A 13,571-nucleotide genomic window follows, 5' to 3' on the forward strand; every position below is an offset into this window, starting at 1 on the left:
GGGGGGGACAATGGGACTGAAACGGCGCCGAGGGAAGGCCCCGGGGGCGAGCAACCTGGGAGGCATAGCCTGGGAGGCATGGCTGGGGCCTTGGTGGTGGGGGGAGGCCTCGGGCAGGAACAGTGTCAACCGCGAGGGCCTCGGCCGGCGTAGGAGGGGTTCCTGGAGAGAACAGCCCGGGAGGCTCACCCTCCAGGCCTGGAAGAGTGCGTTGAAGGCTGCTGCCCAGAGGGGGACAATGGTGCGGGGGGGTGGGGGTGGGGTTCGGGAGCGGCTTGGGGTGGTCGAAGCAGCCGAGCCTGGAGTCCTGACCACGAAGAACTTGAATTGAGCGCGCCAGCTGTGCCTCGTCGTACCCTGACAAAGTCTCAAAATCAGACCTGGAAAGGATAGGCGCTACCTGTGTGCAAGGCTTCGAGCGCACAGACCCAAACCAACAAACACTAGATGCCTACTTTGTGCTCCGTGCTGGGGTGCAGAATTTTATAAACTCAGACCAAGAAACGATGGGGATATGGGTGTCAACGGTGTGCTTGGCTGGAACACAGTGCCCTCATACCGGAACCTATAAACCCTGGGCACCAACTGATTGTCTCGTGCTCCGCAGGTTCCTAACGTGGAGGTGGGCCTCAGGGAACTGTGGGTTTTGGAGACAACAACACGGAAGGCCTCCATATGCACTCCTGGACATGGGTGGGTGGGAAGGAGCCTAAGTGGCATCAGGGCCGTGATGCAGGGTAGATCCAGGGGGGTACAGACTGGAGAATGTTCTTGGAGGGGAGTGGTAAGATCAGTGTACATATAATTAGAGTGCAGACTGAAAGTCGGCCGGACTCGTCGGCCGGACTAGTGGGCTCTCCGAAGCCCCTAAGGCGATTTGATCCGCCCTTCACTTCTTGGAAGATCAGAGTTTCTCACCATAAAATGGAGGTAACCCTCCCTGCATCTGGAGAGTTTCCATTTCAGGAATGCTCACTGAACCAGACACAGCTCCTGCCCCACAGTCGGGGGGCTTGGGAGAGCTATCTAAAAATTACAGAACAAGCAAATATTGAAACTCTATAATTACAGAAAAGGTAAGCCATAAAAGATTACCTTAGCTGGTATTTAGTGCTGATGTGGGTAATGGATGTGGAGGGCCAGGGTTAGTGTGGTTCCAACAGAATGGGATGAAGCCTATTTTAAGTTCCATGGACATCCTTGATGTTTGAATTTTTACTACAAGAATGTGTTCATGTACTGAGTGATGAGGAAATTAAAAGAAAAATCAGTTCCTAGGACAGTGTGGCCCATGCTGGGCTAGGGCAAGGACAGCAGAACTGTGGGGACCCAGAAGGGACCCAGGCTGTAGGAAGTGCATTTGCAAAGCCCTGGGGCGAAGAGAGATCTTCCGGGATTGGGATTCGCAGTTCCTGTGAGTGAGGAGCTAGAAATGAGACTTCTGAACTTTATCTTGGAATCAGTGTGGAGCCAGGAAAGGGTTTTCAGCAGGGGAGCAACACAATCTGATGTATGTTTTATAAAGTTCACTCAGGCTGCTCTGAGACCACATGGGAGGGGGCCGGAGTGGCAGTGGGGAGGGAGTGAAGTAGCCGCAGGTGCTGTACAGAGAACAGATGGTGGCCTGGGCCCCAGGGGGACAGCCAGGCGGGTAGGCAGAAGTGGATCTGAGAGAGACAGTGGAGGCAGAATAGGCTAGACTTGCTGAAGGACTAGGAATGAGAAAAGGGCAGGGAAATAGGTTGGGAAAAGAATGAAGGGGTGCTCCGGGGGCTGTGGCTGCGTGAACATTGGTGCCTGTTCTTGTTGACGAGGATTATTGGAAGAGGGAAAACTGAGGGGTGAGGGTGACCCATTTAGCTTGATTTACATTTTAGACTGGCAGTATATATTTTTTTAAGTTCATTTTTAGCAGTCTTAAGTTCACAACAAAGTTGAGAGGAAGGTACAGAGACTTCCTGTGTGCCCTCTGATCTCACACATGACTAGCCTCCCCCCTCATCAACCTAATTCACCAGAATGATACGTTTGCTACCATGGATGAATCTACATTGACCCACTGCAATCACCCAAGTTCATGGTTTATCTTAAGGTTCACTTTTGGTGGTGCTCATTCTGATGCACAAGTGTGTGTTGACATATGCATCATCACAAAATCATCACAGAGTACTTTCACTTCTTTAAAGATCTTGTGTCCCTGTAAACCTCTGGCTATCATTGATCTTTTGATTGTCTCCACAGTTCTGACAGGCAGTATTATTCTTTTATTTATTTATTTAAAAATATTCTTTAAGATTTATTTTTGAGACAGTGAGCAGGGGAGGGGTAGAGAGAGAAGGAGACACAGAATCTGAGAAGCAGGCTCCAGGCTCTGAGCTGTCAGCACAGAGCCTGATGTGGGCTCGAACCCACGAACCATGAGATCATGACCTGAGCCCAAGTTGGATGCTTAACCGGCTGCGCTACCCAGGCACCCCTATTTATTTATTTTTAAATTTTTTATTTTTTATTTTAGAGAACAAGCGAGTGGGGGAAAGGGACAGAGAGAGAGAATCTTAAGCAGGCTCCCAGTGTGAGGAGCCCAACATGAGGCTCAATCCCATGACTCTGGGATCATGATTTGAGCCAAAATCAAGAGTCAGACACTCAACTGACTGAACCGCCTGGCCATCCCGACAGGAAGTATTTTTCATATATTTATTTTTTTTAATATTTCATTTTGAGAGCATGGGTGAACAAGGGAGGAGCAGAGAGAGGGAGACAGGATCAGAAAAGCACAGAGCCCAGTCTGGGGCTCGAACTCCTAAACTGTGAGATCATGACCTGAGCTGAAGTCAGATGCTTAACCAACTGAGCCGCGTAGGCACTCCCAGGCAGTATTTTTAAAACCAAATATTTTATTTTGAAAATTTTTTTCATAAATTCACATGTGGTTGTAAGAATACAGAGAGATCCTATGTACACTTTACCTAGTTTCCCTCAATGTAACATTGTGCAAAACTATTTTATAACAGCACAACATACAGAACAGTTCCTACCTGTAAGGTGTTGCCCATTTATAGCCACAACCACCTCTTTCCCCTCTCTTCTCATCAATGATGTCTGTCCACCACTGATCTGTTCTCCAGTTCTAATATCTTTTTCTTTTCAAGAATGCTATGTGGAGGCACCTGGGTGGCTCAGTCAGTTAAGGGTCCGACTTCAGCTCAGGTCATGATCTCACGTCTGGGGATCGAGCCCCATGTCGAGCTCTGTGCTGACAGCCTGGAGCCTGGAGCCTGCTTCTGATTCTGTATCTCCCTCTCTCTCTGCTCCTCCCCTGCTTGTGCTTTGTCTCTGTGTCTTAAAAATAAATAAACATTAAAAAAAAAGAATGCTATGTAAATGGAATCATATAGTATATGACCTTTGAGATTGGCTTTTTTCACTTATAATTCCCTGGAGAGTCACCCAAGTTACTGTGCGTATCAATAGTGTGTTCCTTTTTATTGCTGAGTCGTATTCTGCAGTGTGATATACCACAGTTTGTTTAACCATGGACCTGTTGAAGGACATCTGAGTTGTTTCCAGTTTTTTATTATCACGAAAAGAAAACTACTATGAACGTTCATGTACAGATTTGAATACAAATGCTAGTATACTCACAATATTCCATAAAATAGTAGATTTACTGAAGCTCATTCAGGGGAGCAGACCCCAGGTTTAGGACCCCAGATTTTGAGGACAGCTGGATGGGAGGTGAGTGAGTCTGCCTAGGGAGAGTTTAAGAGGGAGAGGAGAGAGAATCCAGACAAAAGGAACCTTTCAAAATAGAAACTTTTAAGGGATGGACAGAAAAGAGCAAAGGAGGCTGGGAAGGAGTGAGCAAAGGTGGGAGAAGACTCAGGAGGGGGTATCCTAGAGCCGGGGAATGGAGTGTTTCAGGGAGGAACGTCCAATGCTGCTAAGTTTCTTTGGTGACTTTTGTGGAATGCTGGGGGCTTAAGCCCCACGAAGTAGGTAGACCAGTATTGGGAGGTGGGCAGAGCAGATGAAGGGATGCTTGATGTTGAAGGGAGAAGAGAAAGGGATATGGGTTCAAGAGAGGGCTTTCTAGGGGTGCCTGGGTGGCTCAGTCGGTTAAGCGTCCAGCTTCGGCTCAGGTCATGATCTCACGGTTCGTGGGTTCGAGCCCCGCGTCGGGTTGTGTGCTGACAGCTCAGAGCCTGGAGCCTGCTTCAGATTCTGCGTCTCCCTCTCTCTGACCCTCCCCTGCTCGCGCTGTCTCTCTCTGTCTCTCAAAAATAAATAAAAAACATAAAAAAAAAGAGAGAGGGCATTCTAGAGAGACCTGAGTCTGCGTAGCTGTTGATGGGAAGGAAAGGCTGCAGGCATACTGTGAAGAAAGGGGCCAGTTGGTGGAGAGTGTGTCTGAGGGAGCAGGACAGGTTGAGGGGAAGAGGTGGCCTCAGAAGAGACACAGCATGGTGACAAGAGAAAATGTGAATTCACTTTGGCTTCAGGAACTAGTGGATCCAATTTGCGTTGCCTTTAGAATCTGGGGTAGGTGTCCAGGTAAAAGCTGAGAGTTTGGAAGCAGAGCATCGGCTGTGGGGACAGAGAGAAGGAGGCATCCTCTGGGTTTTTTGGGGAGGGAGGTAATGTGCTTTGGTGGCCACTTTGATGTAAGGACACCTGTCCTCCAGCTGGTGACATGGCTAGACAGTGTCCTGTGAACTTCAGCAGTGACAACTGGTTAGAAAACATGGAAGCACTCGGCTTCTCATGGGTAGCCCCACCATCCATTCAGGTTATACTGGTTACTGAGGAACTGAAAAGACAAGTGCATGTTGGAAAACAAGGGAAGCAAGGATGCCCAGGTACACAAATTTGCCGTGGGATTTGTGGAACAGGGTGGGGAAGACTTGGTAACATGATTTGTGGAAAGGCTATGTGATTTAGGATCAGACACTTCCATGAGGAAGAGAGAGGCCCAATCTAGCAGTGGCTTAGATGGGCTAGCAGTTTATTTCTCTCATACGAGGGCCCAGAGGAAGATGATCCAGAGCAACAAGGGTGGTTGTGTTCTACAAGGTTCTCAGCGGCCCAGGATCTTTCCAGCTTTTTGCCCTGCAATCCCTAGGGAATGGCCCTTGTCCTCATGATCTGGGATGGTGGCTAGATTATCCACTATCATATTCTTGTTCTAGGAAGCAGGATGGAGGATGGGGCAGAGAAGGGCATCATGTACCAAGGAGTTTTAAGAAAACTTTCCAGATGCTGCCATAGAACACCTTTCCTTGCCTCCCTTTGTCCAGAATTTATAGACATTCCCTAGCTGCAAGCTGGGAAGTGTGATTTATATTTTGGGGCCATATTATCGGCCAAAAAGCTTGGATTCTACTGCAGTGGAAATAGGAGAGAATGTGCGTCGGGGCACAGCCAGCTGTCTTTGCCACAGAGGCCTTGCATTGGGCCTGGCTTGTAAGGGTGAAGTCAGAGACTCTGTTTTTGTTTTTTTTCTTTTGTTTTTTCAGGAATGGACAATCAGACTGTCCTGGCAGTCCAGTCATTGTTGGATGGCCAAGGCGCAGTCCCTGATCCAACAGGCCAGAGTGTTAATGCACCTCCTACAATCCAGTCACTGGGTGAGTATCTGCCCAGGTTTACCAGTGGGAAGGGTGAGTTGCTCCCTGTGAAAAACAGGTGGTTCCCAGGTGCCTACCGTGGTCCGCAGGATGTCCTCTGGTGTCTGAACCCTTTCCCCTCCCAGCCTGGATTTTCAGGCTCATGCTTTTCTCTTCTTAACAATGAGGGAGGGGCGCCTGGGTGGCTCAGTCGGTTAAGTGTCTGGCTTCGGCTCAGGTCATGATCTCACGTTTCGGGGGTTTGAGACCTGCGTCCGGCTCTGTACTGACAGCTCAGAGCCTGGAGCCTGCTTCAGAATCTGTACCTCCCTCTCTCTCTGACCCTCCCCTGCTCACGCTCTCTCTCTCTCTCTCTCTCTCTCTCTCTCAAAAATAAATAAAAAAACATTAAAAAAATGAGGACATACTTTCTCAATCACTTAGTGAATGTGGGGATCATGACATAGGGAATGGCGAGGCGATGGAGCTTGGTAGTGATTGTACCTTTGACCCAGAAATTATTTCTCAGCCTCCCCTCTATGAAAAGACCAGGCTAAGCATGAGTCTCCAATTTACAAGCCAGACCCCTGAGACAGAGAGAGGGCAAGGAACTTTAGAGCCCCCTGTGAGTCTGTGTATTTTATTCATTCTACAAACATTTTTGAATACTTGGGAACCATTCTGGGCACAGAGAGACACCCACCTGGGTTTGAGTCCTTATTCCCACAGTTCCTGGCTCTACGACCTTGAGCACAAGTAAGTTAGCTTCTCTGTGCCCCAGTTTCTACATCTGTAAAATGAGGGTAATAGCCTTGCCTTGCAGAAACCTTTTCAGGACACTTGGGATTTACTTTCAGCTGTTGTAAATAAGAAACACACGTTTCTTGTGGTTTGTACAGATGAAAGTTTATTTCTCTGTTACATGAAGTCCTGATGTGGATTTGGGGTGGGGATGATGAGACTCAGACCCTTTTTTCTTTTGGTTCTGTTGCCCTCTATCTTCAGTCTATGTTTGCTGCCCCAGCTTTTCACTTTCATTTCCACATTCTAGCCAACGTGAAGGGAATAAAGAACTTCCTTTTAAAAGGAGTTGCATCTAGTGTGCCAGGGTGCCTGAGTCACTTACGTGCCCGATTCTTGATCTCAGCTCAGGTCTTGATCTCAGGGTCCTGGATTCAGGCCCCCATTGGGCATGAAACCTACTTAAAAAAAAAAAAAGAAAAGAAAGGAAGTTGCATAGACAGTCTACTTTTGCTCTTGTCCTATTGGTCAGAATTCAGTCACATGACATGTCTATCTGCAAAGAAGGCTGAGAAATATAGTCTTAAATGAGATGGCCATGTTTCCCACTAAAATTTGTATTACTGTCTAAGAAGGAAGAGTGAATACTGAATGACAAATAGACCTTCCTGTCATAGCATGTCAAGTGTTTGGCACAGTGCATGGCCTGTGGTAGACAGACCCTCAATGGGTGGTGTCAACTATAGCTAATCATTCATTCGGTCTTCCACTCTTTCAACAAAAATGCCAGGATATATTGCAGTTATGATAATAAGTAAACGTATTTCCTCCTTTCCGGGGGACTCATAGTCTGGTAGTGCCGGGGAAAGTGTGATAGGCGAGATGCACCCAGCAGAAGGAGCTGCGGTGACCAGCTTTAGGAAGGCTTCCTGAAGGAGGTGACCGCTGAGCAGAGTCTTGTAGAGTGAGTTGTTCTGAGAGAAGCAACTTGGCAGGGAGAATAGGGGATGCAGAGACAGAGAAGGTCATGCCGGCCATTTGGGGACTGGTGAACAAATTCAGGCAGGATAAAGATTTCGAATATCTCAACTTTGAAGTGCACCCACTCTACTATTTCTTGACTTCTGATTTTTTGATGCCTGGGTAAATGTGGCTGGATATTCCTGCAGGTGCCTATGTGGTTTTGAAATCTCCCAGGAAGCACAAAATTGACACTTGATGCACGCACACTGAGTCATGGGTTTGCCGTGCTTGTGGTCCAGGCACAGGTTGTGTCCTGGTTCTTATTGTGATGGCCTCTCACTTATCTTGCTTTTTTTTTTTTTTTTTCAAAAATGTTTTATTTTTGAGACAGAGAAAGAGAGAGACAGAGTGCGAGCAGGGGAGGGGTAGCGAGAGAGAGGGAGACACAGAATCTGAAGCAGGCTCCAGGCTCTGAGCTGTCAATACAGAGCCTGACACAGGGCTTAAACTCACGAACCATGAGATCATGACCAGAGCCGAAGTCAGGTGCTTAACCGACTGAGCCACCCAGGCGCCCCTCATTTATCTTGCTTTTTATCATTGTTCCTCTCCCTCTGCTACTGTGTGGGTGTGACTCCTAGATGATGAAGATGTCTTTCTCTGCGGGAAGTGTAAGAAGCAGTTCAACTCGCTGCCAGCATTTATGACCCACAAGCGGGAACAGTGCCAGGGGAATGCCCCGCCCCTGGCCACCGTCTCACTGGCCACCAACAGCATCTACACGCCTTCAGCAGCACCTGCAGCAGTCCAGCAGGCCCCGCCTCCTGCCAATCGCCAGGTAATCATTCGTTTGTTCATTCATCCATTCGAGTGTTTTTTTGAGCGCCCACTATGTGTCAGGTACTGTGTAGGCACTGTGTGGGCACTGTGATGGACAAAGATTCCAAATCATTGCCTTCATGGAGTTGGGTGAGATAGTACCCAAACATATATGCAGAGCATACTTTTTTCAGGATGTTAAATGCAGAGAGTTGGGAGGTTTTGCCATTTTGCATATGGTACTTGGGGAAGAGGTGCCATATGAGCAGAGACTAAGGTGAGGGAATGAGTCATGCTGCTAGTTTGGGGAAGAGTATTACAAGAGGCAGGATCAGCAAGTGCAAAGGCCCTGAGGTGGGAGCATGCTGGGTTTATTCCAGGCACAGCAAGGAGGTAGAGTGGCTAGAGGTGAATAAGCGAGGAGGAGGGTGGGAGATAATATGATCAGACAGGCAATGGGGGATCCTGGTGAGGGTGGGGCCTCATGGGCTTTTACCCTGAGTGGGATGGGAGCCTTTGCAAGGTTTTAAATATAAGAGGGACATCGTCTAATTTACACCTAAACTAGATTACTCCAGCTGCTGTATAGAAAATAGATTTAGGCAAGAGTCAAGAGAGAGAGACCCAGGAAGTCCATTAGGGGGCCATTGTACCAATCCAGGCAGTAGGTAGGTGGCGGTGGTTTGACCAGGATGGTGGTGGTGGAGGTGGACAGAAGGGATGAGACTTGGGGAGTACTTTGAAGGTAAAGCCACCAGAGCTTGTGGCTGGATTGGATGTGAGATGTGAGATCAGGAGTCCAGGGTGATCCACGGCAGAGTGGAATTGCCATTTACTGAAGTGGAGAAAACAACAAGAAGATTTTGGTGGGGATGTCAGGAATTCAACTGGTTATGCTGGATTTGAGATGCCCATTGGGCCCTTAAGTGGAGGTGGTGAAGATGCAGTCAGATACACAGGTCTGGGGGTCAGGGGAGAACAAAAACACCCTGGGTCAGGGGTGCTTAACGGGATTAAAGAGTCCTCATAAAAGAGTCTGGACGGGAGTGCCTGGGTGACTCAGTTGGTTAAGTCAGGTCATGATCTCACCGGTTCGTGAATTCGAGTCCATGCTGGGAGCTTTGCTGCTAGCCTGGAGCCTGCTTCAGATTCTGTGTCTTGCTCTCTCTCTGCGCCTTCCCTACTCACACTCTGTCTCTTTCAAAAATAAGTAAGTTTTTTAAAAATTTAAAAAAGAGACTGGACATGTCTCAGGATGGCAGGTTAGGAAGTCAGAATTCCTTCTGGCTCTCTCTTTTCTCCTTATTCCTTTCAAACATTATCTCCAGACAAACAAAAAACATATCTCCATCCATTGTACAGGCATAATTCCCGCCATCAGAATAATAGGATTCACCCCAGATCCATAGGACTTACCACACGGAACCTTCTCAGGTTGCCAGACATCTCCCAACCCAGAACATAGTGATTCTTCCCACTTCTTGATTATGAGTTTGGGTGAGCAGAAAATATTCCCTTTCCCCCCTTTTTTTTTCTTTCTTTTTTCAGTAAAAGGAGAGGGAAGTTCCTTTCCTCCTGGGCAAGGAAATAACCTTAGAACATAGCAGTTGGTTACGGGCAAACTTGATTCCCCTGACAAGTGATGTGGATGGACATGGATGTCATTTCCCATTTTTTGTCAGCCTAACTAACACACGTGACACTGTAAAAATACTTGTGAACCAGGATCCACATTGCCGTTTCTGTAGTGTAGTGTTTATCACGTTCGCCTCACACATTGCCTTTCCTGGCCATGACAGGGGGCATCATCTAATCTGCCTAGGCTGTCCTTACGTGCTTGAGGGACTCTGGTTTCTGGGGGCCAGCTGCTGTGTCGCCAAAGGTCCCAAAGAAACAGGTGACCTAGGATGATGTCAAGAGCCTGTCAGTAAAGAAAAGCAACAAATAAAATAAAACGTCTTTACCTCTACTTCGAGGAGCAGTCACTGTATCTTTGACACTCTCTTGTAAGGTCTGCCTTTAGTCCTCACCAGTGCCCTTGAGAGCATATTATTATTTTTATTTTCAGTTTGTATGCTTGCAAGTAATACATATTTCCCATCTCCATTTTTAAAAAAAATTTTTTAATGTTTTATTTATTTTTGATACAGAGAGAGACAGAGCATGAGAGGGGGAGGGGCAGAGAGAGAAGGAGACACAGAACCGGAAGCAGGCTCCAGACTCTGACCTAGCTGTCAGCACAGAGCCTGATGCGGGGCTCGAACTCACGAACGTGAGATCTGACCTGAGCCAAAGCCGGAGGCGGAGGCTTAACCGACTGAGCCACCCAGGCACACCCCCATCTCCATTTTAAAAGTTAGAATGTTACATGGGGCGCCTGGGTAGCTCAGTCGGTTGAGCGTCTGACTTTGGCTCAGGTCATGATCTCACAGTTGGTGCTGACTGCTCAGAGCCTGGAGCCTGCTTCCGATTCTGTGTCCCTCTCTTTGCCTCTCCCCTGCTCATGATCTGTCTTTCTCTGTCTCTCAAAAATAAATAAATATTGGGGTGCCTGGGTGGCTCAGTTGGTTGAGCCTCCGACTTCGGCTCAGGTCAGATCTCATGTTCGTGGGTTCGAGCCCCGCGTCAGGCTCTGTGCTGATAGCTCAGAGCCTGGAGCCTGCTTCTGGTTCTGTGTCTCCTTCTCTCTCTGCCCCTCCCCCTCTCATGCTCTGTCTCTCTCTGTATCAAAAATAAATAAAGCATTAAAAAATTTTTTTAATATTTAAAAAAAATTTTTTTAAGAGTTAGAATGTTATAAACAAGGTCCTTTTGGCGCTGTTCCTTTTCTCTGCCCCCAGCTAATTATTGAAGGATATCCTTTATGATCTTTTTGTTTTAACTTTATTTATTTATTTTGAGAGAGAGAATGCACGTGCATGTGCACATGTCAGGCAGTGGGGGAGAGGATTCCAGCATGGGGCTCAAACTCATGAATGGTGAGATCATGACCTGAGCTGAAATCAAGATTCAGATGCTTAACCGACTGAGCCACCCAGGCACCCCTTGACCTTTAGAGATACTTTCACATACTTATTTAAATACCCACAGAAATTATATAGTACTATTGTTCCGGAATTTTTAAATTAAGGGTACGTAATCTGCATGTTGTTATTAATTTTATTTTTCATGCAGTACTTTTTATCTGCTATGTAGTAGTCTATCTTATGACTGTATTGTATTTTTTACTCCATTTCCCCTTTGATGGACACCGAAGTTATTTCCAGTTATTCACTATTAAAAATAGGGCTGCATAGAATATCTTGTTCATAGACTCCCTGTGAACATGTGTGCAGTTGCCCTAGGAGAGATACCAGAAAGCATTATTGCTGGGTCATGGGGTATTTATCTTTCAGGGAGATGACTTATTCTCATTTCATAGATAAGGAAATGAAAGTTCAGAGAGGTGGAGTGGCTTGCGCAGGGCCACACAGCAGGTGGAAGCAGAGGTGGAAATGAAATGCAGATCTGTGGGATTCTAGAACCCAAGTCTTTTGCATCATGCGCTGTTTCCTTCCGGAGCCTCAGACACGTCTCTTCTCTGTGTGTCTTTCTCATTCACACTGCTCAGATCTCCACGTACATTACAGTGCCCCCGTCCCCGCTGATTCAGACCCTGGTGCAAGGGAACATATTGGTGAGCGACGATGTGCTCATGTCTGCCATGTCAGCCTTCACGTCTCTGGACCAGCCCATGCCCCAGGGTCCCCCACCCGTGCAGGTAAGGACTACGGAAGGACGGGGCCAGCTTCTCACGGGGTCTTGATTCCAGGACTACATGCTGACTGCTGTGGACTTGGAACCTTATAGGAAGAGGAGGGGTTGGCCTTAGCTCTCTCTCATGCTAAAGAGAGACTGGCAGTGGCACCTTGGCCTGTCCCACTGTGTGGGTAGGGAAGCTGTCATTTCAGTTGGGACCCAGACCATTACTTTGGGGTTTCATTGCCATTGTGACAGTTGACACATTGAGACAATTTGACTCCTATTTTTATTTATTTATTTATTTATTTTTTAATAAGTAGGCTCCATGCCCAATGTGGGGCTTGAACTCATGACCTCACAACCCCAAGATCAGGAGTCACATGCTCTACGAAGACAACCAGGCACCCCTCCTATTCTTATCCTTAACAAAAGTGTTCCATGCCCATTGGGAAACATTAGAAAATACACAATAGAAAAGTAAAAACAAAGTTTAATGACTCATAATCTGGAAACTAGAGAGACATGGTAACTGACTACAATGTACAGTTCTTTTTAAAAAAATTTTTTTCTTTTTTGCCTGCTCCACTGACCGAGCCAGCCAGGTGTCATGATCACTGTATTCTTTCTGCTTCCTTTCTGTATGTTTGAAATTTTTCAGAATAAAAGTTGGGGGACACCTGGCTAACTCAATCGGTAGAACATATGACTCTTAATCTCAGGGTTGTGAAAAGCCCCATGTTGAGTTTAGAGATTACTTAAGTCTTTTTTCTTTTTTTAATTTTTAAAAAATGTTATTTATTTTGAGAGAGAGAGCACGTGAGAGCCAGGGAAGGGCAGAGAGAGAAGGAGAGAGAGAATCCCAAGCAGGCTCCATGCTGTCAGCACAGAGGATGAGGGCCTCCATCTCCTGAACCATGAGATTATGACCTGAGCTGAAGTCAAGAATTGGCCACTTAACTGACTGAGCCACCCAGGCACCCCCAAAATAAAATATTTACAAAAATTAAGAACAAAGAATAATGGGATGCCCGGGTGGCTCAGTTGGTTAAGCCTCTGACTCTTTGATTTCAGCTGAGGTCATAATCCCAGGGTAGTGAGATCAAGCCCCGAGTGGGGCTCCATGCTGGTAGTGGTGCCTGGTTAAGATTCTCTCTCTCTCTTTCTGCCCCTCCCCTGCATGCACATGAATGTGCTCCCTTTCTCTCTCTCTCTCTCTCTCTCTCTCTCTCTTTCAATCAAAGAATAAAAGTTGGGAAGTCAATCAGTTAATCAACTACCCATACTCTCTCCACCCAAAGAAAACACTACTAGATTTTTGGTGCCTGGTCTTCCTGATCTTTGAATGCAAATAGAGATAGAAACAGCTTTTATATAAGTGCATTTATAATATGCTTATCTATATAAATGAACCATGTTATGTGCACTGTTCAGAAATTTGTCTTATTTATTTTGCCTTTTGCTTAAAGTCATTATCTATGCCTACAGTTCTATATCAGTATTTCCCAAAATGCTCCTCAGAAGAGTGACTCCTTGGGGGTTTTCTAACACAAAAAAGGATCTCTGGTGAAACCAGCTTAGGGTGGAGGCATTCTAGTTCCTTCCTTGCCCTGTTCCTGGTGTTTTCCTGCAACAAAACACTTTTGGTTTTTTTTTATCCCAGATTTTCCCCCAACCATGTTTGACTGTGGAATCCAGAGAACT

General features: G+C 46.7%; 1 protein-coding gene across 4 annotated transcripts in view; it reads left to right on the forward strand.

Moving 5' to 3' along the window:
- ZNF341 (zinc finger protein 341) overlaps positions 1-13,571 on the forward strand; it is a 46,188-nt gene that overhangs the window by 262 nt on the left and 32,355 nt on the right. For 2 of the 4 annotated variants that reach the window (XM_029917278.1, XM_029917279.1), the window contains exons 2-4: positions 5,517-5,627; positions 7,952-8,148; positions 11,740-11,889. In XM_029917278.1, coding sequence (XP_029773138.1) covers positions 5,517-5,627; positions 7,952-8,148; positions 11,740-11,889 — 458 coding nt within the window. Of the gene's footprint in view, positions 1-293; positions 1,077-5,516; positions 5,628-7,951; positions 8,149-11,739; positions 11,890-13,571 lie in introns of those variants that run through there. The other 2 variants (XM_029917280.1, XM_029917281.1) reach the window with 2 other exon arrangements.

Source organism: Suricata suricatta, chromosome 12, assembly GCF_006229205.1.
Source record: "Suricata suricatta isolate VVHF042 chromosome 12, meerkat_22Aug2017_6uvM2_HiC, whole genome shotgun sequence".
In the NCBI taxonomy this organism is placed as follows: Eukaryota; Metazoa; Chordata; class Mammalia; order Carnivora; family Herpestidae; genus Suricata; species Suricata suricatta.